Source organism: Staurois parvus, unplaced genomic scaffold (genome assembly GCF_062004578.1).
Source record: "Staurois parvus isolate SC_StPar_1 unplaced genomic scaffold, SC_StPar_1.0 ptg001062l, whole genome shotgun sequence".
NCBI classification, from domain to species: Eukaryota; Metazoa; Chordata; class Amphibia; order Anura; family Ranidae; genus Staurois; species Staurois parvus.
In genome coordinates, this window is record NW_028318858.1 from 14,974 (window position 1) to 40,548 (window position 25,575).

At 39.9% G+C, this 25,575-nt stretch overlaps 1 protein-coding gene across 13 annotated transcripts in view; it reads right to left on the reverse strand.

Annotated features, from left to right (window-relative positions):
• Positions 1-520: 520 nt before the first annotated feature.
• UBR5 (ubiquitin protein ligase E3 component n-recognin 5) overlaps positions 521-25,575 on the reverse strand; it is a 98,866-nt gene continuing 73,811 nt past the window's right edge. For all 13 annotated transcript variants that reach the window (XM_089658276.1, XM_089658283.1, XM_089658274.1 and 10 more), the window contains 15 exons: positions 25,236-25,453; positions 24,231-24,351; positions 24,056-24,154; positions 23,000-23,243; positions 20,910-21,015; positions 20,675-20,819; positions 20,433-20,563; positions 19,443-19,503; positions 18,793-18,968; positions 18,611-18,695; positions 13,929-14,084; positions 12,569-12,682; positions 9,037-9,181; positions 7,939-8,024; positions 521-1,623 (listed from right to left, as the gene is read on the reverse strand). In XM_089658276.1, coding sequence (XP_089514402.1) covers positions 1,411-1,623; positions 7,939-8,024; positions 9,037-9,181; positions 12,569-12,682; positions 13,929-14,084; positions 18,611-18,695; positions 18,793-18,968; positions 19,443-19,503; positions 20,433-20,563; positions 20,675-20,819; positions 20,910-21,015; positions 23,000-23,243; positions 24,056-24,154; positions 24,231-24,351; positions 25,236-25,453 — 2,100 coding nt within the window. In that variant the 3' untranslated portion in view covers positions 521-1,410. The remainder of the gene's footprint in view (positions 1,624-7,938; positions 8,025-9,036; positions 9,182-12,568; positions 12,683-13,928; positions 14,085-18,610; positions 18,696-18,792; positions 18,969-19,442; positions 19,504-20,432; positions 20,564-20,674; positions 20,820-20,909; positions 21,016-22,999; positions 23,244-24,055; positions 24,155-24,230; positions 24,352-25,235; positions 25,454-25,575) is intronic.

A 25,575-nucleotide genomic window follows, 5' to 3' on the forward strand; every position in this document is an offset into this window, starting at 1 on the left:
CCTCATTAGTTCTATGAATGCTGCTTGAATATTTACCCACAAGACTTCATAAACACCAGTCATTGGGTATGCAGCTTGAATTTAAGTCCTGCTTCCTCTACCAAAAGAAAAAAAAAAATCCCACTTTCACACAGTACAAAACAAGCTACGATAAGTCAAAATGGTGAAGAGATCAGCCACAGGGAGTCCAATAGTAGGACTGGTGGCTAGTTATTTGCCCTCTGCTTATTGTAACATTTAAAAAAATTCTGTAATTCCTTGAGCCTGGTACACATGGGCTGAACGGAAAAAAAAAAAAAAAATGTTCACTGTACTATCTATGCAAAGAACGTATGGCAATCTCCCCGCTGTTGACCTATTGCCTGTCCTTGGACCAGCAGCTGTACACACTGTCCAATGGTCAGCCGGTTCCTGCTGAACCAGCCGATGATCGGATTGTGTGTACCCAGCTTTAACGTTTTGCATTTTACACATTGCAGTACTGTATTCATAAATGTAAAAAAAAACTCAAAACACACAATTTTTGTTTCATTTTTTTTTTACCTAAAAGTGTCCATTTAAAATAAAAAACAGATCTGCTTGAGTTATTTTCCCACTGGCTTAATTGACAAAGCATATTAAAGTGAAGAGAAAGTTTGAAAGAAAAAAAAAATATCCAACTGAATTTGTATGCATTTAACATAAAATTACATACATGTATTTGTACATGCAATTTTTTCATGACCTATTTTTTTTTCAAAAGCTCCAGTCTATGGAAAAGATTGTGATTAGAGCAAGGTGTAGATCGACATGACACGTGAAAAATAAAAATAGTGCAACATAGGCTCATTATTTTTTTTTTCAGGATATCACTTTTACAAGTTTAATATACATCATGTACAACACAGTAGCCAAACTACAAATTAAATAGCATGGGAGGGGGGAAAAAGTACCCCCCCAAAAAAATCCCAAAAAAAAGAAAAGAAAAAAAAAAGGGGTGTGACAATAAATTTGTGTTTTTGATATTTCCTCCTTCCATGAGCCAATGATAAAGCAATTTCCACAAAGGCAGCGGTGAAAAGTCAGACATTTTTAGAACCTTTTCCTGTTTGGGAAGAGACTATCACAGTGTTACTTCATCTTCCTCCTGTTCTTGGATTTGAAAGGAACGGTAACAAAGCCAAACCGTTTGCCAGAAGACATGTTAGACCGAACCACCAATAATTGTACTCTGTTGGGTTTTGCAGAGGAATGTCTGCATAACCAATTGGCGTTAGACGCCACTGCAATTCAAAGCGCCAGAAAGTCCTCAATGCGACACCATGGTTGAGCAAAACGGCGTTAAACTTCATAAACCTTTTTGACAAATGGAAAAAGATCTACGAAAACATGTTTGCTAGATATATTACATGGGGAAATGCTTTATTTAATCTACACAAACCCAAAGTTCTTGGTTTTAATAGCCAGTAATAATTTCTGTTTGAGAATCTGTTTGGATGAATAGAGAGGGACGTACAGGCGAGAGATACAGGTGTTGGCGGTTGGGAGATGTTGGTCATCTGGCGGTCGTATGGTAATGGAAGGCATGGGCTGAAACCCTTCTTCACTTGCAGGCAAAGATGGGCTTGATGTCCAGAAATAAACCTACAAAAATAAAAACCAACAAACTGTTATTTGTGCAAGTGTGAATTTTGTTTAGATCACATATATAATGGCTATATGAAGAATGATAATTATGAACATTTTAGAAATGACCTCATACAGCTACATTTTTTATGTATGGGCACAGGGCTGCTGGTTTATCTGATGTACAGAAGCCAATTTTATCTGTATTTCCACACTGCAATGCCATATACATATAAGACGACTAGATATTGAATAATCATTCCTCAGGCTAGGTATGATTGGATGTTTATAGCTCCTACACAAACAAGGTAAGAGATTTGGGGGAATGCCAAGACAAATTGGAAAGCCTTTGACTGCTATTGTTTTAGCCTAATAGAAGCTGGCACTTGTGTTGTCTGCCTACACCATCTGAGTGCGCTCAGGTAACAATGGTCGAAAGGTTCAAATGCTGGCAAGCCGGACTAACCTTCACATTCATCTAAACTTAAAACCATCAGAAAAATTAGAAGTTTAATGGAGAGTGGAGACAGCGGAACTACTTGAGTGTTATAGGTTGTGCACATGACAATTAAAGACGTACATGGCTTCTGTGCTTACACATTCTGGTGCACAAAGTGGTCACAGGAAGAACATAGTAGTAGTGAAATATTTCAACAGACACAGCTAAGCAGCTCTGAGCCACTTTGGTCAGCTCAATTGCATGTCAGTGTTAACCATTCCCCCGCCCTACAGACGTACTACTACAAGGCTGCACAAAATCACACACACATAATTATATATATATATATATATATATATATATATATATATATATATATATATATATATATATATATATATATATATATATATATATATATATATATACACACACACACACACACACACACACACACACATACAGTGGGGATCAAAAGTTTGGGCACCCCAGCTAAACATTTGTATTAATGTGCATAAAGAAGCCAAGGAAAGATGGAAAAATCTCCAAAAAGGCATCAAATCACAGATTAGACATTCTTATAATATGTCAACAAAAGTTAGATTTTATTTCCATCATTTACACTTTCAAAAGAACAGAAAACAAAAAAATGGCGTCTGCAAAAGTTTGGGCACCCTGCAGAGTTAATATCTTGTACTGCCCCCTTTGGCAAGTATCACAGCTTGTAAATGCTTTTTGTAGCCAGCCAAGAGTCTTTCAATTCTTGTTTGAGGTATCTTTGCCCATTCTTCCTTACAAAAGTCTTCCAGTTCTTTGAGAAATCTCTGGGCTGTCTGTCACGCACTGCTCTTTTAAGGTCTATCCAAAGATTTTCAATTATGTTGAGGTCAGGAGATTGTGAAGGCCATGGCAAAACCTTCAGTTTACGCCTCTTGATGTAATCCCCCGTGGATTTCGAGGTGTTTAGGATCATTATCCATTTGTAGAAGCCATCCTCTCTTTAACTTCAGCTTTTTCACAGATTGCATCAAGTTACCATCCAAAATTTGCTGAAATTTTATTGAATCCATTTTTCCTTCTACTCGTGAGATGTTCCCAGATGTAAACCATATAAATGCTGCGCTACATTCAAACTAATTAAAGTGAATGTGGAATTCAATAACTCAAAATTAAATTAATAACAATAATAATAAATAAAAAATGTGCTTGATGATTACAAAAATAATGACAAAACACAAACTTAAATCCATACGCATGTGCAAAAAAATGCACATACATATATTAAATCACACGTGCAAAAATGTGAAGTGGAATGAAAACTAAATAATAAACACAAACTCAAAGTCCAATAATGGAATATTAAAAGTGAAAAAAAGTCCAATAATTGAATATTAGAGTGAAAAAAACTGTAAACTGTGTTTCCAATAATACTGTAAAGTGACCACAGGTGAAACAAATCGTGCAGATATCTGAGTGTAGATAGAGCTTGTGAATCCAACCACCTTCTGGATTAGCCTCTCACCTCATCTCTTCGACCCTTGCGGGTCAAAGAGCAGTAATGGATCCCTCTCACAGATCCTCCAGGCACCAAGGCACTCCAAAAACCACTTCTCAGGATATAATATTCCCACTCAGCTCTTCTCCAGGTATAGGTGAAATATCAATTTCTCAGAACAAAAAAGAGGGATCCTCCCATAGTGTAGTAGGTTTATTATATCATAGGAACATCAGATATTTAGTAGAAATACACTTACGTAGCAGCCAGTCCACATTAGACCCTCATGCTCTCAAATGAGGATATATCCTCATTTGAGAGCATGAGGGTCTAATGTGGACTGGCTGCTACGCAAGTGTATTTCTACTAAATATCTGATGTTCCTATGATATAATAAACCTACTACACTATGGGAGGATCCCTCTTTTTTGTTCTGAGAAATTGATATTTCACCTATACCTGGAGAAGAGCTGAGTGGGAATATTATATCCTGAGAAGTGGTTTTTGGAGTGCCTTGGTGCCTGGAGGATCTGTGAGAGGGATCCATTACTGCTCTTTGACCCGCAAGGGTCGAAGAGATGAGGTGAGAGGCTAATCCAGAAGGTGGTTGGATTCACAAGCTCTATCTACACTCAGATATCTGCACGATTTGTTTCACCTGTGGTCACTTTACAGTATTATTGGAAACACAGTTTACAGTTTTTTTCACTCTAATATTCAATTATTGGACTTTTTTTCACTTTTAATATTCCATTATTGGACTTTGAGTTTGTGTTTATTATTTAGTTTTCATTCCACTTCACATTTTTGCACGTGTGATTTAATATATGTATGTGCATTTTTTTGCACATGCGTATGGATTTAAGTTTGTGTTTTGTCATTATTTTTGTAATCATCAAGCACATTTTTTATTTATTATTATTGTTATTAATTTAATTTTGAGTTATTGAATTCCACATTCACTTTAATTAGTTTGAATGTAGCGCAGCATTTATATGGTTTATATTCACTTGATCACTGGTATATGATTTAATGTTAGCAGCTGTTTGGGGTTCATTTATTTACTATTTCAGTTTGTTTAAACACACATTTGGAGCGCAGGAGGGTCACACCATTATTGTTCCCAGATGTGCCACTGGCTGCAACACAACCCCAAAACACGATTGATCCAACCCCATGCTTAACAGTTGGACAGAGGTTCTTTTCATTAAATTCTGTGCCCCTTCTCCAAACGTACCTTTGCTCATTCTGGCCAAAAAGTTCAATTTTAACCTCATCGGTCCACAGAACTTGTTTCCAAAATGCATCAGGCTTGTCTATATATGTTCATTTGCAAAGTTCAAACGATGATTTTTGTGGTGAGGACGTAGAAGAGGTTTTCTTCTGATGACTCTTCCATGAAGACCATATTTGTACAAGTATATCTTTATAGTGGAATAGTGTACCACAACTCCAGTGTCTGCCAGATCTTTCTGGAGGGATCGTGCAGTCAAACGTGGGTTTTGAATTGTTTTTCTCACAATCCTGCGAGCTGTTCTGTCTGATATTTTTCTTGGTCTTCCAAATCTTGCTTTAACTTCCACTGTTCTTGATGACTGCCATTTCTTAATTACATTCCGAACAGAGGATATTGACATCTGAAAACGCTTTGCTATCTTCTTATAGCCTTCTCCAGCTTTGTGAGCGTCAACTATTTTCAGTTTCAGTTTTCTAGACAACTGCTTAGAAGAACCCATGGTGCTGATTGTTGGGGCAAGGTCAGATGAGTCTGGGCATTTAAAACCTTTGAGATTGACATAACCTGGTCTTCCCAGACGATGATTGAGAACAATCCATGGCGCTGGCAGGTCTCAGCTTTGCAAAGGGGGCAGTGCATGCTATAAATTCTGCAGGGTGCCCAAACTTTTGCAGACGCCATTTTTTTGTTTTCTGTTATTTTGAAAGTGTAAATGATGGAAATAAAATCTAACTTTTGTTAACATATTATAAGAATGTCTAATCTGTAATTTGATGCCTTTTGGAGTTTTTTCCATCTTTCCTTGGCTTCTTTATGCACATTAATACAAATTTTTAGCTGGGGTGCCCAAACTTTCGATCCCCACTGTATATATACACACACACACACACACATATATATAAATATATACATACACACACACACATATATAAATATATACATACACACACATATATATAAATATATACATACACACACACATATATATATATATATATATATATATATATATATATATATATATATATATATATATATATATATATATATATACATACATACATACATACACACACACACACACACACACATATATATATAAATATATACATACACACACACACACACACACACACATATATATATATATATAAATATATACATACACACACATATATATATATATATATATATATATATATAAATATATACATACACACACATATATATATAAATATATACATACACACACATATATATATATATATATATATATATATATATATATATATATATATATAAATATATACATACACACACACATATATATATATATATATAAATATATACATACACACACACATATATATATATATATATATAAATATATACATACACACACACATATATATATATATATATACATACACACACACACATATATATAAATACATACATACACACACACACACACACACACACACACACAACTTGCGTTTCCAAGTGAGGGGCGCTACCCTGAAGACCACATGAAGTCTGGAGGTCTTTGCCATGGACTCTGCAGACAGTATTCAGCATGCGCTGACCCAGCTCTGTCATTTTACGTGGCCTACCACTTTGTGGCGGAGTTGCTGTAATTCCTAGTTGCTTCCATGGGGGAGACTGGAACACCTGAATCCAATGATTTGGAGGGGTGTCCCAATACTTTTGGCAATATAGTGTATACAGGTGAACTCTCTCATAAAAATTAGCAATATGGTAAAGGATGCAATAAAGCTACAATAACCTTTTAGCAACACAAATTAAAATGTTAAGCCAAGAGTGATTTCTCTGAAAGGAAGAAATGGTCCATCACCTTTGGCCACTAGCAAAAAAAACTGAGGTTTAGGGGGGAGGCATTCTCAAACATTGCCAGTGTCCAATCACCTGAAGATATGAGCCTATAACCCAGGATGTATGAATACTCCTGTGTTCTGTACTGTATGATTAACTACCTCAATACTGGGCACTTTCACCCCCTTTTCTTCCCAAGCTAATTTTCAGCTTTCAGTGCCCATATGAAATTTTGATTATATTTTCACACAAATAAAGATTTCTTTTCTTTAATCATCACTGGGTTTTTATTATTGTTTGCACTATAAATGAAAAAAAGAGCAAAATTTTGAAGAAAAAAAACAAAAAAAAAAACACTCTTTGTTTCCGATATAACATTTTGCAAATTTTGAGAGTCCACAAACTATGGTATTTATATCTGAAAATCGATCAGTCCTGATGTACTGACAGACTCATTTCCTGAGGCACAAAAACTCCAGGACAGTACAAATACCCCCCAAATGACCGCTTTTTGAAAAGTAGACAGTCTGAGGTATTTAGTAAGAGACATGAAATTGTAATTTTTTGGTCATAATTTTGTGGAAAATGAAACATTTTTTCTCAAATCTTTTTTTTTTTTTTTTACTGTCACCAATGCAGTACAGTGTCTACATATAACTGGTGTGGCGGTGATCAGGGACACTGACTAATATTAGTATGTCAGCATGTAAAAAAAATGTTCATTTTTTTCTAATTACTTTTTTTACTCCTGTAACCAGAGCAATACAATGTTGATCGGGGCTGTGATTGGTCCCATCTGTACCATTTGATCACAGCCAGCAACACAATTGTAAGCAATGGATAGCATGAAAGGAAGACATTCATTGTTTACAACTGTCATGTGATCTGCTGTGATTGGTCACATGGTATCAGCCAGGGGCGGACTGACAACTCATGGGGCCCCCAGGCAATAGGGGATCATGGGGCCCGTGTCCTTGCCCAAACTCAAAAAAGCCTATGAAAAAGGTACCAGGGGCATCTCATGGGGCCCCCTACTGACCCCGGGCCCTCGGGCAGTGCCCGAGTTTCCAAATGGTCAGTCCACCCCTGGTATCAGCAACAGGCCAGTATAGTATTCAGTCATCGGCTGTATTCGGAGGACACACCCAGTGACGGAGCATGGCCTGTGAGGTGCAATCCTGGGGGATTGTCATACGACATCCTCCCAGGATAATAGTTATCCCACCCAGCTGTCATATTACAATAGGCCCAACAGGAAGATGTTAAGATACAAAGTTACAATAGCTTTTAGCAATACAAATTAAAAAGTGCAAAGTGACAAGCACTTACTAAATCTTGCCGCTCAGTCATGCTCATCTTTTCAACGATTGACCAGAACCAGCGCTTGAATTGCAAAAGCTTTTCTGCATTTTCTCCTGAAAAACCATTCATAAAAATGTATTATTCTGTAGTAAACATCTTCACAAAATAAGGATTATATAACAATTTTTTTTTGTTTTACTGCATGCAAATCAGTCATGGTAAAGGCCCATTATGTATGGGGCAATGTAAGGGAACCTGCAAACAAAGTACAAATCACGAATGTCAAAACAGAATGAAGCCCAAAGAGACTTGCCAATGAATTGTGATAGAACTTGTAAACTAGACAATTTTCAGGCCAAATTATTTTATGAACTCCTTTTCTGGATGAGCTGCACAGTCAGATTTCCCTACACATTTGTATGTGGAGCCAAAACTTTATTTTAAGTAGTGAATAGAGTGGTAAAGAAATAAAACAAATACAATCCCCTAGAAGCAACATTACTAATGAGTACAATGTGAAAACACTATAACATGCTCCAGGGAATGTGCAGAGCAATGTAGGTGATTTGATAGGTTATAATTATCAGAATGACCCCTTTGCAATGTGAGATTTCATATGGCCTGGGAAGCTCAGGTAAATGGTTGTGTACAGTGTGCTCCGGGGTTCATTGGATACCAGAGAGCAGTGAAATGCACAATTGTCCTGCGTGCCTATGTGTTTCTTCTGGAAGCTAACATTTTTTTTTCTGCTCCTAGAAGCTATATCGTGTTATCCTATGTGTCCATGCACACGGTTTTAGGTTAGTAGCATTTTTCAAGCTTCAGCGTTTAGGAGCAGAAAAACAAAAAATTGTTTTTGCTGCGTTTTTCCAACAAAACGCTTAAGTTCATAAATGCTACTAGAACACTCCTAATAACATTTTATAAGCATTTTTACAGTACATGTAGGAAAAAAAAAAAAACTAGAAAAAAAAAGCCAACAGTTGTAAACGCTACAAGTCAGTACAAACACGCTAGCATTTTTCATCCAGCTTTTTTCTAGCATTTTTTGAGCTTATAAAAAACACTAGTGTACATGGAGCCTTGCTGGTTTTCTTTTGCACACAACTGAATATAATTTCTTACCCGACTCATCGTTGAAAGATGTAAAACTGATCAGCATCTGAACATTAACTTCACCACAGCCATTCACCAGAAGTCTGAAATCTTCAGCTGTTAAATCCTCTAATGCACTCTTTGGAATTACATCTAGCAGTCCTTTTCTCATTGCCTACAAAACATACACAATCGCAATAAGATAACAAAAAACACAATAAGGCTGGTGATAAATGGCAAAAAAAAAAAAAAAAAAAAAAAAAAAGACATGAGATGCTCTAGACCAGGGGTGGGCAAACTTTTTGACTTGAGGGCCGCAATGGGTTCATATATTGGACCCGGGGGCCGGACCAAGAGTAGATGAATGATGTGTATGTGTCATCCATAGTAAGTATAGTAATATTCCCCCATAGTAAGCATAGTAATTAATCCCCCAAATAGTAATTCATCCCCCCTATAGTAATTCATTCCCCATATTAAGTCCCCAAGTCCCCCCTGTGTCAATTTACTTACCTTTGCTCCGCGCGGTCCTCTCGCCGTGTTCCTGCGCCGTTCCGGTCTTCAGGGCGGACTGTGAGAGGAGCCTAGCTCCCCTCACGTTCGTCACGCTGCCCCGCCTACACACATCCTGACAGCCAATGTATCACGCTCCGCGGGCCGGATTAAAAGGTCCGCCGGGCCGTAGTTTGCCCATTGCTGCTCTAGACTAAGCATAGCTTGCTATTATCAGGCTATTTCTGGGAGAATCAGGAAATTGGAGGCCTGTACGGTCACACGGGGGGAAAGACTGAAGCACTGAGTGCGCCTCTGTGAGGGAGCATCACAGCAGCTCTTGGTCATTCTGCAAGCAGCACAAGCCCTGGCAGATCTGTCCTCCCAGCATGATCAGATATATTCTCATCTTTGGCTAGCCTTATGCAGGGAAATCAGTCTTTTGTCCTTTTTCTCTGGTCTGACAATAGTAAATAGGTTTACAGAAATCTGTCCATTATTAAAGACAGGCAAGTCACAGACTAACGTCATACCTATGTGTTGCAGTAAAGCACAGTAAAATAAGCTATGTGTTTTGTAAAACACAGAACTGAATGCAGTACATTGGGGTGCACACTAGTTGGCAAAGAACGTTTACTACAAAATAGTTTAGGTATGTTTTTTTTCGTCTGTTGCAGAGTTAACAGCCTATTCAAAGAAAATGAGCTGCTTTAACCCCTTGACGCCGACGTAACACAAATATGCGGCCGCACAGAACTGGGCTTTTTCCTGTGGGGCCAAATATTTGCGTACCTGTGTCTGTGCTGGGAGCGCACCACACAGCGCGCTCCCAGCACAAAGACCACGGTGTCACTGAGAGCACCGGGTCCCGTTCTAAAGATCGGAACCCAGGACTCCCGATTCCGGGTCACATGATCGCTGTGATAGCCTTTGATTGGCTATCACAGTGATCAGTCACTGTACAGCACGGCCTCCTGTTTTCTCTCTCTCTCTCGATGAATGGAGGAGAGAGATACATTGTATCTCTCCAACTCCTGGCATGTTCATAATATTTTTTTTTTCTTTTTACAAAATAAAATAATAAAGAAAAAATACCTAGATCAAGGATTGATCTAGTTCAGTGCCAGGGTTAGTGTTTGGGTCAAGGTCCGGGTCAAAGTTCAGGATTTAAAAAAAAAAACATTTTGCTGTCAGTGTCAATGTGTTTCAGGTAAAAAAAAAAAAAGAAAATGTGTACTATTGTTTCTGGGCTGTACTACAGGTACAAACAACAAATAACACACATATATGGTGTCGCTGTGATCGTCAAGAGCTGGAGAATTTATTTTGGGTTGTTCTTTGGTGGTAGGTTATGGTAGTAACAAGAGAAACAGCTAAATACATTTTTTTGTACTATTTTGGGCCAGTTTTCATTTGATAATCAAAAAAGAAAAAAAAAATTTCAGGAGATATCGATTACCATTTACCACCAAATGAAAGCCCAATTTGTCCTGAAAAAAACGCGGTATAATTCACCTGGATGTACAAAGTAGTTGTGATGATATGTACGGTTTTACTATCACATGTCAACGTTGCAAAATTGTGCTTAGGCATTTAGATTGGTTTTACCCTTAGACTTGAAGGGGTTAAAGTGTACCTAAACGTTGGTGTAGTAGCTGTACAGTATTTGGTTTTTTGTTTTTTTTCAAGAAGCTTTTGCTTTATTTTCAGCGGATAATCCCACAAACACCTCCTGTCTTTGGATGGCTACATCTTTCCTTCACTTCATCTATGGAGGGTGCATAGGTTGACACCCTAGGCTGCTCTCCCAGTATGGGCTCCAAATAGGTCTGTATCTTCTCATTTCATTACACAGGGAAGGGAGAATTTGTAGTTTACAGAAGAGAGTTTGGAAGGAAGATGATCTTTGCTGCAGCTCACAGAAAGTTTCAAAGATGCTGCATTTCTGGCAAGATCAACAGGTATTTTTCTCTCCTGTATTTGCTCAAAATGTTCTTTGCTTAACCATTTGCAAACTAGCAAGGTACCTGAACGTCGCTGGACTTCAAGTGGTTATACCAAACATCAGCCAGGTACAGTTTTTTTTGTTTTTTGTTTTTTTTAAATTAAAGTGGGCGGTCAGCTCTCTTGTACAAGCAATCAGAGCAGCTAACTAGCCGCTCGATTGCCTGTGCAAGCAGTGAGAGGACATTCCTCCCACAGTGTAAAAAATAAAAATAATTAAGAAAAAAAAATGTAGTACCCCCCCATGCAAAGGTAAATGCATGCTTCGGTCCCGCACGCAAACCACAATCGCCTCATGCATTTGAGGTATCACTGCAAACATCAGATCATGAGCTGTAATTCCAGCTCTAGATCTCCTCTGTAAATCTAAAGTGGTAACCTGTAAACGCTTTTAAAGTGTTTACTATGAACAGTAAAATTTACGTAGTTTGTCGCTGTTGCACGGGTGTGCGCAATTGTGAAGCATGACATATTTGGCATCTATTTATTCAGCGGCATATCTTTTATATTTTACAAAAAATTGGGTTATGTATTGTGTTATTTGCATAAAAATTTTAAAAAGTGAGCTTTTTCCCAAAAAAATTGCAGAACAGACGTCTGATGTCGGATGCCCAGGAGGCGCTTAACACCCTAGCAGAGCACGCCGCAACAGGGAAGAGCGGTTTCCGCCCCTAAAAGGCATATCGCTGTATAATAGTCTGACAAATCCAACTGGAATTAGTGGCAGAAAAGGCCATCAAGCCTTTCTGTAGACCGTCCAAGCACAAAGAGAATCAGACCTCTGAAAAGCAGCCGTCACAGAAAGGAACACGCAATTAGGAGAACCATGCCCAAAGAGTGCAGGGCCAAGAACTTCGGGTGCGATGGCTAGGGCATAGCCACTTGAATGGTCGTGATCACTGAGTTCTCACACTTCGAGCTGGCAGGGAAGATGCAGCATCAGACCGATACTGCACCCACCTAGGCAAGTATGATTCGGGGGGGGGGGGGGGGGGATCTATTCTCTTTAAATCTAGATTAGACATAACAAAAGTAAAACTCTGCACACATTCTCAAATAAACTTACATGTAGAGGCTGTTCTGCTACTACCAGCATCCTATGTTCAGCATATTTTCTTACATATTCATATACATTTTGAGGGGTTACAGGGATATTTACACCATTGGGAATGAGCTCCACCTGAGGAGGAGAAGAAACAAACTATATTTAGTCATAAGTAATCTGAATAAGCATACACAATCTATACAAATGTGTTAGAGAATGATTTAGGAGACAAAAATGGAAGGCATTGTAACCCCCCCAAAAAATTGTGTTTTTGTTTATTTTGAAAGAGGTTTACTTTGAAATAGTGAGGTTAGAGGTTAAAGTGCGATGCCCAGTGAAGGCAAAGGCTTACGTTCAAGTCAGAAACATCTACCAAAGAGATCAGCTTAATAAAAGGTCCCCGTTACTCAACATTCTTACATTGATAACAAAAAAAAAAAAAAAAAACCCAAAAAGGTAGATTGGAACAAAGTGAACCTATTCCTGCACTGAAATCTGCTGTGAGCTGTTAAACTGTGCTTTTCAAATGGACGCTTAGGAAAATTAAAGTAGTTCTAAAAGGCTGAAGGTTTACCTTCATGCATTCAATGCATGTAGGTAAAAAACATTCTGTGATCTGCTGTGCCCGCAACCCCCCTCCAATACTTACCAGAGCCTGATGCTTCATCCAGCAATCTGCACGAGAGTTCACTGGCTCAGACACAGCGGCAAGAGCCATTGGCTCCCACTGCTGTCAATCACTGCCAGTAAGGAGGGAGAGCGGGGCTGAGCTGTGCTCTGTGCGACAGGACACAGAGCAGGGCTTGGGAGCGAGCATGTACAAGTGCTTGCTATGGGGGCACCTCTGCAGAGGGGAGGGGCCAGGAGAGTCGGCAGGGTATCAGAGAAGAGGAGGATTGGGGTGCTCTGTGCAAAACCATTACTCAGAGCAGGTAAGTAGAAAATATTTATTTTAGTAAAAAAAAAAAAATTTAACATTTACAATCACTTAAATTGTAGAGGAGTTAGGTGTGGCAAGCTTTTCTATCATTCAGCATCTGAGACACTAAACATTTTCAACTGGATCATTTTTTCATGGCAGCCAATGGTATATAGGGACACAAGACAAGGAATGTCCTTCAACATTATAAAAACAAAAAAACAAAAACGCTTCCACAATGCACAAAAGCCATCCTTGGAAGAGCCAAATACAGTCTCTACCTCCCCTGCTATCTCTCACAGGAGTTCTTCTGTGTACTAGTGCAGTACACAAAAAAAAAAAACCACAAAAAAATAGCAACACTTTCCTCACTTTTTGCCATTTTCTCAATGAGGAAAGTTTAGTTAGCTATCATACAATACAGTTTAAAAGGTCAGCATGCATAATTCATATTGTTCATACCTGTCCACCACTCTCCTCCTTGCACAGGTCTATAGCAAATGCCAAATCCATTGATGCAAACACAGCATCTGCGTCTGGACTCTGGGAGGCAAGGATGAGCTGTCGTAGACTTTCATACATCACATGATCAAAAAACGCAAAATCGTGCCAGTTCACCTTCACAATGATAAAAAGGCAAAAACATTAGTAATGTCTAGAAACATTCTGAGATTATACGAAACTGAATGACTGACAATTTTGCCAAAAAACACTTCATTTACAAAGTTGGGTTTGCTAATTTCAGATATTAACAGAGCAGCTTCACAATGCCCGATGCAGCCCCGCTACACTTTCTCATGGACTATGATGTCCCGTGGTTTTGGTGCGTTTTCAGAAAACACACCAAAAATGCAGCAGTTTTGGTATGCAGGTTAGTTGCACTTTAGCAAATGCCCAGCGTGGTAGTGTGAAGCCGTCCTTATGCTTCTTCACATGCAGAGCTATGTCACATTAGTATTCCTGTTAGTGGCAGAAACTTACTGGTTCCTACAACATCATTTCCTCTCTGGCTGAAACGCTGTAGAAACTCATTTCCAGCGAGAATGCAGCAACAGAATGACACTTTGTTGGTCTGGCCAGCTAGGAAGCAACTCCAAAGAACACTTGAGTGCTCCCTTATGGATCAAGGACAGGGCAGGATCACAAATGTGACATGGTCATAAACAGGGCTTTTAAATGTATACACACCAAGGACTAGCTTGACAAACAATCGTAGAGTACCAGGATGTTTGTGAAAACTTTAGGCCTTCCTTACAGGCATTTCAATCTGTGCCCTGTATGACAGCCGTAATGCAGTCCCATAGCTATCATATGAGACCCAGTAGCTAGGTGCGTCCGAGGCCATGCACCCTCATGACGTCACATTGGGAGCACCAACTGTATACATGCAGCCATTGCATCCCGACAAGAATGGGACTGCTGGCATGGGGATCCACTAAACACCTGTGCATTCATGTGCTGGTGAACCTGGCCCTGCATGCGGCACAGATATAAATGCCCCATGTGAACAAGGGTTAAATTTTAAGTGTTAAAGAGCCACAGGACCAACATGAGGATCTTTACAAAAAAATACCAATGGGGTCAAAGAAGAAAGCAAAGGAAAAAACGGCAGATGAAGAGGGGAAAAAAAAAAAAAAAAAGATCATAGCAATGAATAGTAGGTTCTGGCAGAGATGGCACAAAATGTGGTAACGAGAATGATTTAATAAAATGGCATTTTTGTACCCATTATAACATCATCTTCTTGAAGTCCATTTAAAGGCACAGGAAGCCTTTGGGTTATACTGCTGCCTAAAAGAGGATTGAACACTGATAATAGAAGCTGTAGGCCAGCCCAGGGTAACACCTCCGACTAACATGTCAATTTTGGAGCAAAGTAGGGCTAAGAGCATGATCCTAAATGCAGAGGAGTGGGACCCATGTCCCTGAATGGACAAAAAAAAAAAAATAGGTCTTTTGAACGCCCTGTAAAATCTTTTTTTGGGGTCCATTGAGGGACACAGGAATTAGGATATAGTGCCACCTACAGGAGGCAAACATTTGTAGGCCATCCCAGGATAGCACTCTCCCCTACCTAGCATGCCTAAGTTATGTAGAAAAACAGTATAAAGGAGTATGATCAAATATACAGATGCCAGGACATGTGCCCATCAACGAATTGCAAGAAAAGGATTTTACACTAAGCACAAAAAAGTCTCTCTTTGTCATCCACTGAGGGATAAAAGAATTCAGATACTATAGGGACATTTAATTTAGGGGTAGGCGACTATGCAAAAACCACTAACAGGCCCAACAAAATAGAACTGGGGACAGCATATAGCCCAAAACACGCCTGAAGGCTCAAAACCGGAATTTGTGTGATGTGGCAGAGCACCCTACAAACTGGGGGAACAGCAACAGGACAAGTGTCAGCTTACTGCTCAAGACCATACAGAAGGGAACAATGAAACCTAGAGCAAGTGAGAAGCTGATCAACCTGAACCTACCAAAACAGGTGAAACAAATACTCATGTAGGGAAGAAGTTATTGGTACCAAGTCCTGGTTGGAACACCTGCCAGTATAAGTGGGAAGACCCTAAGCCTTACACCCCTGCCCCACCCCCCACACAGGGATCAAGGTACAAGAATCTGGCCAGACCACTAGTCTTGGCAAGAGATTTACCATGTATACTGTGAATCAGCTAGAACACAACAGGCTACACCACAGGGGTCTACACGGCAACCTGAGAAAAATCCTGCTGGAAAACATCCTTGCCTATTCCTGACCTCAAGCCTAGTAATGCTCTGGATTCCCTAGACCCAGCAAAGTGCCCAAACCTCTTACCCTGTTGAATAACAGGAATCTTAAAATCTGCCTGGATGGACTGGTCCCGCAAAACACACTGCACCTGCCCCTGTCAGAAGATGCTTGCAGCAGAAGACAAGTTCTGCCTGCAGACAAACCAGCAGAGGGCCTTCCTACTGATGATCTGCATCTGTCATGCAGGGTATGAGGTGCACCCAGGTGTATGGACCTCTGGCTCCATGTCCAGAGACTTCCAGCTGAAGGGAACTGGTGTGCCAACGTTTGCTCCTCGAGATTGACATGAGTGAGGCTGAGACTCACGGTACTGTTCAGCACAAGAACCAGGCTACCTATCCTGTGAAGGACAAATTCACAATCCTCCTCAGTGGTGAAGACACAGCAGCACCTAGATGATATCCAACAGAGACATAAGCAGGAGACCCACACAAGACCGGATCCCACGATTCAAGGAACCCTTTTACTCTGGAAGTCCAGTGAGCAGCCCTGAAGAGAACAAATCTCCAGTGAGAGAAAACCATTGGATATGGGGAGACAAATTTACCAGCCACCTGACGGGAAGGCTTGAGTTATCACACCAGAGACCAGACACCAGAGAGGCAGACACGTTAAGACTGCTCATGGAACTAGAGTGGCAACAGCAGACAAGGGTCTAAAGTAAAAAGAAGAGATGGAAGGTGCAAGGTAGGTGAGAGAAGAACACTCCCTTTATGATGACATAAAAGGGTCCAAAAGGGAAGCAGAGGGGGACTAGGTTGGTTACCATCACCTACAGATGACAAGCAGTTTCTAATGGTGAAACTCAAGTCAGATCTGGCAGAATTTTGAAGACGTTAAGCTCTTTGGGGAGATGTTGATCACTAGACTCCCCTATGCCACCTGCTTCACTGGAGGTTTTCTGAATATTCTACAATGGGGGTGTCAGGAAAGGCACTAGGCCAAAGCATTGAAGTCAATACCCTGAGAAGTATCAGATATGCATGGACAAACACTGAGGATACAGAACCATACATGGGTGAGGGACAGACAAAGATGGTCGCAGTTAACCTAATAGGTCAGAGTGGCCTCTGGAGTCAGGAGATGCTAAAATATACCTGGCATCACCGAGGGCCTCACATGCCTCAAAGGCAAGGAATCTTTTTGAACAAGAGAGTGGTGGCCTTGGTTGGACACAGCAATAGAAGCCAAAATAACAGGGAGTAGAGCAAAGAGTTGCTGCAGTGAAAGGAACCTAGAAAGATCTCCGCTGCCAACGTTTACCAAAATGGTGTCTGGAAATTTCTCAATGTGAAACCCAGTGAGTGAAGGTCTCTTCTAAACTAACCCTGCAGCATTCTAGTCCAACGGGGTCCAGCTGCAGCACTCCAAAAGCCATGGCCATTCCACATAGCTGCAACTGAAGAAACAAGCTCTAGCAGCTATGCAGAGAAGACTGAAGGGAAATAAAAATCATGCTACCGAAATGAGGCTAGTCTTGACACAATAAAGCTGAAGAAAAGAAGTTCATCCTTCTAGGCTAAGCAGGTAGAAGAGTTATCCTGGGCTGGCCTACAGGTATTTTGTTTGCCAATTGTAGGCGGTAGCATCCCAAGGATAAAAGACTTCCTGTTTTGCTCAAAAGATGAGAAAGAAATGTAGATTAACCACTTCAGTACTAGCCTGTAATAGACTGACAATTACTTAACCATGCACTCTTGTATCCAAACTATTAATTTTCATTTTCATTGAGATAGATCGAACTTTCTTTGGTGGTGGTTATTAAAACTACCTTTTTTTCTTTAACTATATAAAAGAAAAAAAAGAATTTTGTAGGTGAAAAAAAGGCTTCTCTTACGTTATACCCCCAAAATGACCACTTTTAAGAAACCGACACCCCAAGGTAATGTAATTATTTGCCCAGATTTTTTGAAAACAAAGAACCATGTTAGTTGAGGGGGTAAAAACATACAGCTTAGCAATAATGCACTGGATACATTAAATGTATAAATTCTAAAATAGGGAAAAATGGGGGAGGGGGTTAATGTACAAGTCACAGAGGATGGCGATGAAGGGGTTAAAGTACACACCACGGATTACATTTGAGACTGTTGTGATTGGCCAGTCACATAGCACAGAGCTCCTCAGATTGGCTTGGCAATTGGCACTGCAAAAATAAGCTTCCACCATTTCACTGTTCATAAATGAACGGCGGAGAAATGGGTATAAAAGGGATGGAGTTTTATTTTCCAAATGACGATGGGCTACAACAGGATTTTCTTTGGAACAGGTGTCCTGTAACTATATATCAGTATTTTAGGTTACAGAGAATTTATGGAACCTGAAAGTTTCACAAAAGACTTACTTTTCTGCCCAAGAGAACCTTTATAACTTGTCGGCTTAATGTGATCGGACATAATTCGTTCTGCAACAGGCACAGGCCAAGGATCCTGAAACATTGACAGATATGTTCTATCATATATTCACAGCACACTACAATTGTAATTTTCATTAAGATGACATTCCCCTAATTATCAAAACCTTTACCTTCCAATATTCCTGAAACAGTTTAACCGAGCCTCTGTGTTTTTGCCTGGCCTAGGACTGTAGAATCCTCGTTTGCCAGGCTGATAAAATAAGGGGGCATTATCATCACCATCATCAGTATCAGTTAGCTCCATATCAACCACACTGCGGCTGGATCCATGACGTTTACGGTTTTCCTGCAATAAATTGCACAATTTAAGAGGTTTTTTTTACATTTTCAGAGATGGTTCGGAACTAGTGAAATATGAGAGACATTTGACAAAGAAAGTAACATTCCATTTACATGGCCAAATACTGTATGCTATGGTGAAAAAAGTAACTTGTTGAAATCTGCAGCCAGGAAGTCCACGTGTGTGGATAGCTGTAGCTGCCGAGTCTGCACAAAGCAGTGACAGGGTGAAAGCAACTGCAGCTGTCCACCAGCGTTCGGACGTAATTCACCCAGTCTACAGTTAGGGACAGCTGATTGTCCCTGGATGATAGTTCCCTATAAACTTGTAAAAAGAGAAGATTATATAAAACCAAAGAAACATTTGTTTTTTTTATTTCAGTGTTACAATGAGGCAGATTTGGACAGTTAAACAATAATGGGCAGTTCACTAGTATTACGTGGCCCCAAGAATAAAACATCAGCAGTAACAATGGCTTACCTGCACTTTTTCAGATGAATCTAACAAGCCAAGATCAAGTATACTGTCCGCTCCATTTTCCCTAGAAAAGAAAGACTATCTGGTTATTTTTCCCTTAGAATCTCCTATAGTTAGGCTGATAATGGCATGTCGATATAAGGCGTGTGAGAATGACTCGACCCCACTGTAACTAGATTTCATCATAAGGCAAGAGTAAAAAATGTAAAGTTCTAACTAAACCCAAGCCTCTAAACTAAACATAAAATAAATGTAAACCTATATTTAAAATATACCAAAACATGTCATACTTACCTACTCTGTATAGTGGTTTTGCACAGGAGCAGCTCTGATCCTCTTCTGGGATCCCCCTTCAGATGGATCCTCAAACCCCCCCCCCCCCCCCCCCCCCAAGTGCTCTTATAGCAAACCGCTTGCGATGGGTGCACTTGTGCGGGTTCGCTCCAGAGTCAGCTCCGTGTGTCCATAGACACAGAGTGCAGCTTGGCTCTGGCCTTGTCTCACTGGTTGAGGCCTCTGCTGTCTCAGCCTATGAGGAAGGAGACAGCAGATACAGCCACAGCTCTCATGCACAGTGCTGGATCAAGATTGGGCTCAAGTGTAAGGGGGAACTGGGGAAGGTGGTTAAACTGCACTCAGGTTTTTTTCCCCCCTAATGCAGAGAAATACATTAAGGAAAAAAAAAAAAACCTTCAGCCTTTAGAACCACTTTAAGGGATTTCCTTTCAATTACTGCCTGTTGTGTATGGGAAATGATCATAAATCTCCCTGACAGTTTGCAAAAAAATTAAAATAAATAATAAGCGCTGAGCAAACTGTTGGCGCTATATAAATCCTGTATAATAATAATAATAAAAACAGGTTTGACTTTAGATATTAGGGGTGTCTCTACAAAGCCTATCCTTTCCAAGCTGTGTAGCTATATAGGAACACAGTGGGTTCTAAAATTGTCCTTTATGTATATGTGCGCCAGTTTAGATGATCACGTCTCACCTCCCATGTGCGATAATCAATTCCATAGCTTCATCCACCCGGGCTCTCAGAGAGTCTTCGCTGGCCAGCAGCAGTAGCAGTTGGGCTGGAGACAGTTCTAGCAGCATACCAGTAATTTTACTTGCAAATGCCTAAAAATAAATAGTTATCAGTTTCAAGCATCCCAGAAAGGTTCAAAATTTATAAAGCCAACTTCACAAAGCAGTTACACAAAAATGGCACAATGACAAGCTGTCCCTTACAGGCTGCATGGCTTGTACACGTGGATACAGCCTCTCTCCAAGAGCTTGTCTGTGAGCAGGAAGAGGGTCTGGATCATCACTGGGATTCCCTTCAGAGGCTGGCCTAAAAGGCCTTGTGTCAATCGACAGCTGTCTCCTGAAATCTCTGAAATAAAACCAAGAATTTGCGTTAAGGAAAGGCTAAATGAAAACTACACTGTTGTGCAAAGAAAATATAAAAACAGATTGAACAAACCTGTCTCTGTCCCTCCGAGATCCAGCTCGTAAACCACTGCTTCGTCGCATGTCTCGTTCTCTTTCCCGGTCTCGCTCTCCTCGATTTCTTAGTCTCTGCATCAAACCTTTAACAGCAAAAATAGGATTTTAACTTGTATGTTTCTTTGAGTAAATTATGGGACACAGGATGTGTAGTCTTTACCGTTGGAGGAGATTTGGTCACTGGCAAAAAAAGGCTCTTAACTCTGTATATGATAAGCAGTTCTCTCCGGTACCTAAAACTAGAGGGGTTGTAATTGCTATTCATAAGACTTGTCCTTTTGTACTGGAAAGTCCAGCATGAAAACAGCCACAATTATAACCATCTGAATTCAAGAAAAATGCATATTACGTAATGAATGAAAAGGTACGCTGTGAAAGAGATCCTATATCTCAGCAAGTTTCGTTGAGTGGTTCTTCAGGAGAGGGGCTTCAACAAGAAAATAGATTGTAAGCTCCTAGGAGCATGGCCCTCCTATCCCTCTTGTATTGAACTGTATTGTTGCTGTATTGTCTCCTGTTATATTGTAAAGCGCTGAGCAAACTGTTGGCGCTATATAAATCCTGTATAATAATAATCATTACTCCCATCAGAGACGTATATCCTAATTGTTTTAGAAATTTTGAACATTTGCCACAAGGTATCTACCCTGCAATAGCCATGGCTTTACATCTAAGAGCCGGTGTATTTCCTAATAAAACTTCTTCCCTATTTTGGGACGGGATTTAACTCCTGCCCTACTGCCCTGTTTCCCTCTGCCCCGCCCCGGGTGCATTGTTTCTGATTTTTTTATGGTCCCTACAAAATGATCACTGATATTTTCTTGTGCAACACCCCTCTCCTGAAAAAGCACTCAACTAAATGTGTTGCGATACAAGAACTCTACTACGGCCTACCTTTTCATTCATTATGCAATATACAGTGTATGCATTTTCTTGAATTCATATAGTTATAATTATGCTGATTTCGGGCTGGACTAATGAGATTAATATTATGCTGTGGTTGTACTGATGGGGTTCTGTACACCAAGATGAGATATGTTTTTATTAAAGAATAAGTTCACCTTTGGGAACGTGTTACATGTTCCACCCGTTTTTAGGGCGGAACATGCAACATGTTCCCAATGCTGCAGCCACGCCCGCTGCCCACCTCTCTCTGACAGATAATACGGTGAGATTTTCCCAGTACTATGTCAGATTTGATAACAGCATGGGCGTGCGGGGCTCCGCCCACACACCCACGTCATTCATTCATGGACTTCCATGAATGAACTGCAATTCTCGTCAGCCTTAACGGCTGTGAGCTTGTAGTTTTCAATGAACTGTGGAGTGTCTGGTAGTTCATTGATGCTTCCTGTCATATCTGCTTGGCTATACATCCCGTACGGCAAGTAGATATTCTGACAGGTCTGCAGGAGACCTGCATGGCATCATCGATCTACTGATCGCTGGTGCAACGCTTTCCAGGCTCCTTTGGACAAAAATAATAAATGCACATTTTTTTACCTGCAAAAAAAATGTGCAATATTTTTGTCCAAAAGGTGAACTTATCCTTTAACTTCTCTTAATGTAACCAATATGACATTGGGTTGAGCTGTGTTAATAAACTTTATATTTTAACAGAATTTTTATATACGGTTTCTTTGAAAGAATATACACCTTAAAAATCCCAAAATGCCTCTTTCCTGTCCTGAGGGACCAATATTGATAATTAGGATTGTTGGGATGTGGTGGCAGTGAGCACTATGTGCACCCTTGGCACTGATACAATTGAGCATGGCAATAAGTGTGGCAGTCTGTTAGCCAAATCTTTAACCACTTGGCAACCGGCAACCGCAGGTTTTTTTTTTTCCCAAAATGTTCAGTCTTTTTTCCTTTTTATTAAAAAACCCAGTGGTTAAAAAAAAAAAAAAAAAAAGATATAAATATAATTTGGGTACAGCATTGCATGCCCGTGCAATTGTCAGTTAAAGTAGCGCAGTGCCGCATAGAAAAAAATTGCCTGGTCAGGAGGGGGTAAATCCTTTCCGGAGCTTAGGTGGTTAATGTTTACATCCTAAAGAGACTTACTTGTATGTGTTCCTTTGTTGGTGTTCTGAATGCAGTCTAGACTTGGCAATTTTTCATTTGACAGAAATGCTTGAGCAATGGCCGTATAGAAGCTTCGGGCTACTCCGCTGCCCTCTCCTGGCTCGTCTTTGAAAGTAACCTTTACTCTGTGCACAGCCATTGGTGTTGTTGCACACCTACGTCCAAAATGGTTGTTTAACTGCCTCATTGTCTGCTGAATAAGGAGGTCTCGATCTCGGTCAACCTAGAACCCAAGCAAAAAAAAAAAAAAAACTAAATGGATCCCTGCCTTTTATTAAAGTTATGACTATGCAAGCATATTCTGCTTTAGATTTTAACAGAAGGATAAGTTAAATATAAAAACAAAATATCCACTGATATTACAAGATTCAAACTATAAATTCACCATCTATATTAAAAATAAACTCCATCCTCCCTTCTTAAAAAAATAAATAAAATATTCAGCTTTCACATAAGCACCGTCTTACCCCACTCCCTAAACACTTACTTGACTCCTCTCACTGCACTGTCCTGGCTCTGCTCAATTCCTGGTCACACAGGAGACACAGAGCAGTAGGTTCCTGCTGCTGTCAGTCAAATATCTGTGAGGAGGGAATGGGGACGTGGCTTTCTAACGCCGTGTGCATCTATGCACGCACACAGCCTGGCTTAGGAGCATACGCGTACAGGCAAGCTAGGGGGCACCCAAAGGAAGGAGTGGACCGTGCTAGTAGAGGACCTCCAAAGGAGGCAGTAAGGGACCACTCTGTACAATATCATTGCACGGAGCAGGCAAGTATAACATCTTGTTTAAAGGAAAAGAGGAGCTTCCACTTTTGGGTGAAACTTCGCTTTAAGCACATTGACACAAGTGTCTACAATAAACGGAAATCGAACTAAAAAAACCAGCATAAGATAAAAATGTATGCATCTTGTTTAACTATTGAGTATTATGAGTGACCTTGAAACACGAAGGAAGAAGCTGAATTCAAAATAGTGCTAAATCCAAAAATGACTAGGAAAATCAATTTAGGAGAATTTCTTGTGGAATCTTACCTCCAAGGTTAAATCTCTAGATTGCTGATTTCGAAGTTTTTCCATCTCTCTGCGGAATTTGGATTCTTTCACTTCAAAGCCACCCAACTCCGTCAATATCTGTTTGAATGAACAAAACTGTAAACCATCTACTTCAAAAATATGTAAAGAAGAACTCTAAACAATGAAAACTTACTGATCCAGGCTCTGCTCCAACATCCTCCATGAACACTCTGCCAAAAAGCTCAAGCGATAACCTCCATCGACCCAACAGCATATCATGTGATATCACCATGCCCATAAAACTGCACTGTGGCCTAGAATAAACAACACACATAGAAATTAACGGGATATGCATCTCAAATCAGTGTTGATCCCAGGTTACCCTTTCATAACTATTCAACAATAGTGTGCCTACTTGTCAGTTTCAAATAACCCTTTAATAGCTATTCAGCACAGTATGCCAACTTGTGGATTCTTGAAAGTGCCTACATACAGTGGCCAAAAATGTGAACCCTTTGGAATTAACTGGGTTTTCTCCAGTAATTTGCCATAAAATGTGATCAGATTCTCATCTAAGTCACAATAGACAAACACAAATGTGCCTAAGCTGAAAAAGCACAATTCTAATTTCTCATGTCTTTATTGAACTCGCACATATTTCTCAACACCTAGGCACAGATTACATGGTCTAAACAAAAAGAATTGAGGGAAATATGGCCTAGGTCTGCCAACAGTAATGTGGCTGTTTCATGTCCTTTGGGTCTGCAGAGACCTTGACTGATAAGACTTTCACTAAGAAATGTGATCTAGCAAACAAAGTCTCCATGTAACACAATGGGGATTTAGGCTTTAATCTTCATAGTCAGGGCACTAAACCTCTCCCATACATGGCCCCAGGCTTTCATATCTTCTGACTAAAACAAAAGTCAAGTTCGTGTTTAGAATAGCCAACACAAACACTTTTCAAGTAAATAAAGAAAAAAGTAAGACCCCCCAAAGTCCAGGATCATGAATCAAGTCTTTAGAATTTTATCTGGTAGCAAGGAAATCAGTCTGATTACTAAAAAATGTTAATAAAGATAAGGAGGCAACACTGGAAATATATCTTTGCACAAAAGCATCACTGAATACAATTTTTACTCCAATAAGAATGAGTACATCCTCTATATACAACCAAGCTGAGTGCAGAGCAGTGTACCTGAATGAAGTCAGAGGAGGACCCTCACTCTCTGTCAGCCCAATCTCTGCCAGCAAGCTGCTCTTTAACTGAGCAGCCAGGTCATGTGCTGATGGACCTGGCTTTGAGCTGTCTGTTTCTTCCTGAGGTGCAGTGGTCTCTTCTGTCTCTTTCTGCCGGTTCTGCATGCTCATTACGTTCTTCAGGTTAGCAGCATAAGACATTTTGGTAGGCAAAACCTAATAAAAATACAATAAATCACATTTAAATAACATCTTTCAATCAAAAAAAATCTAAAAAAAAGGAACATCAAACACTATAGAAGTATGCTAGTTTCCCAAACTCCTCCAAATTGAGCAGG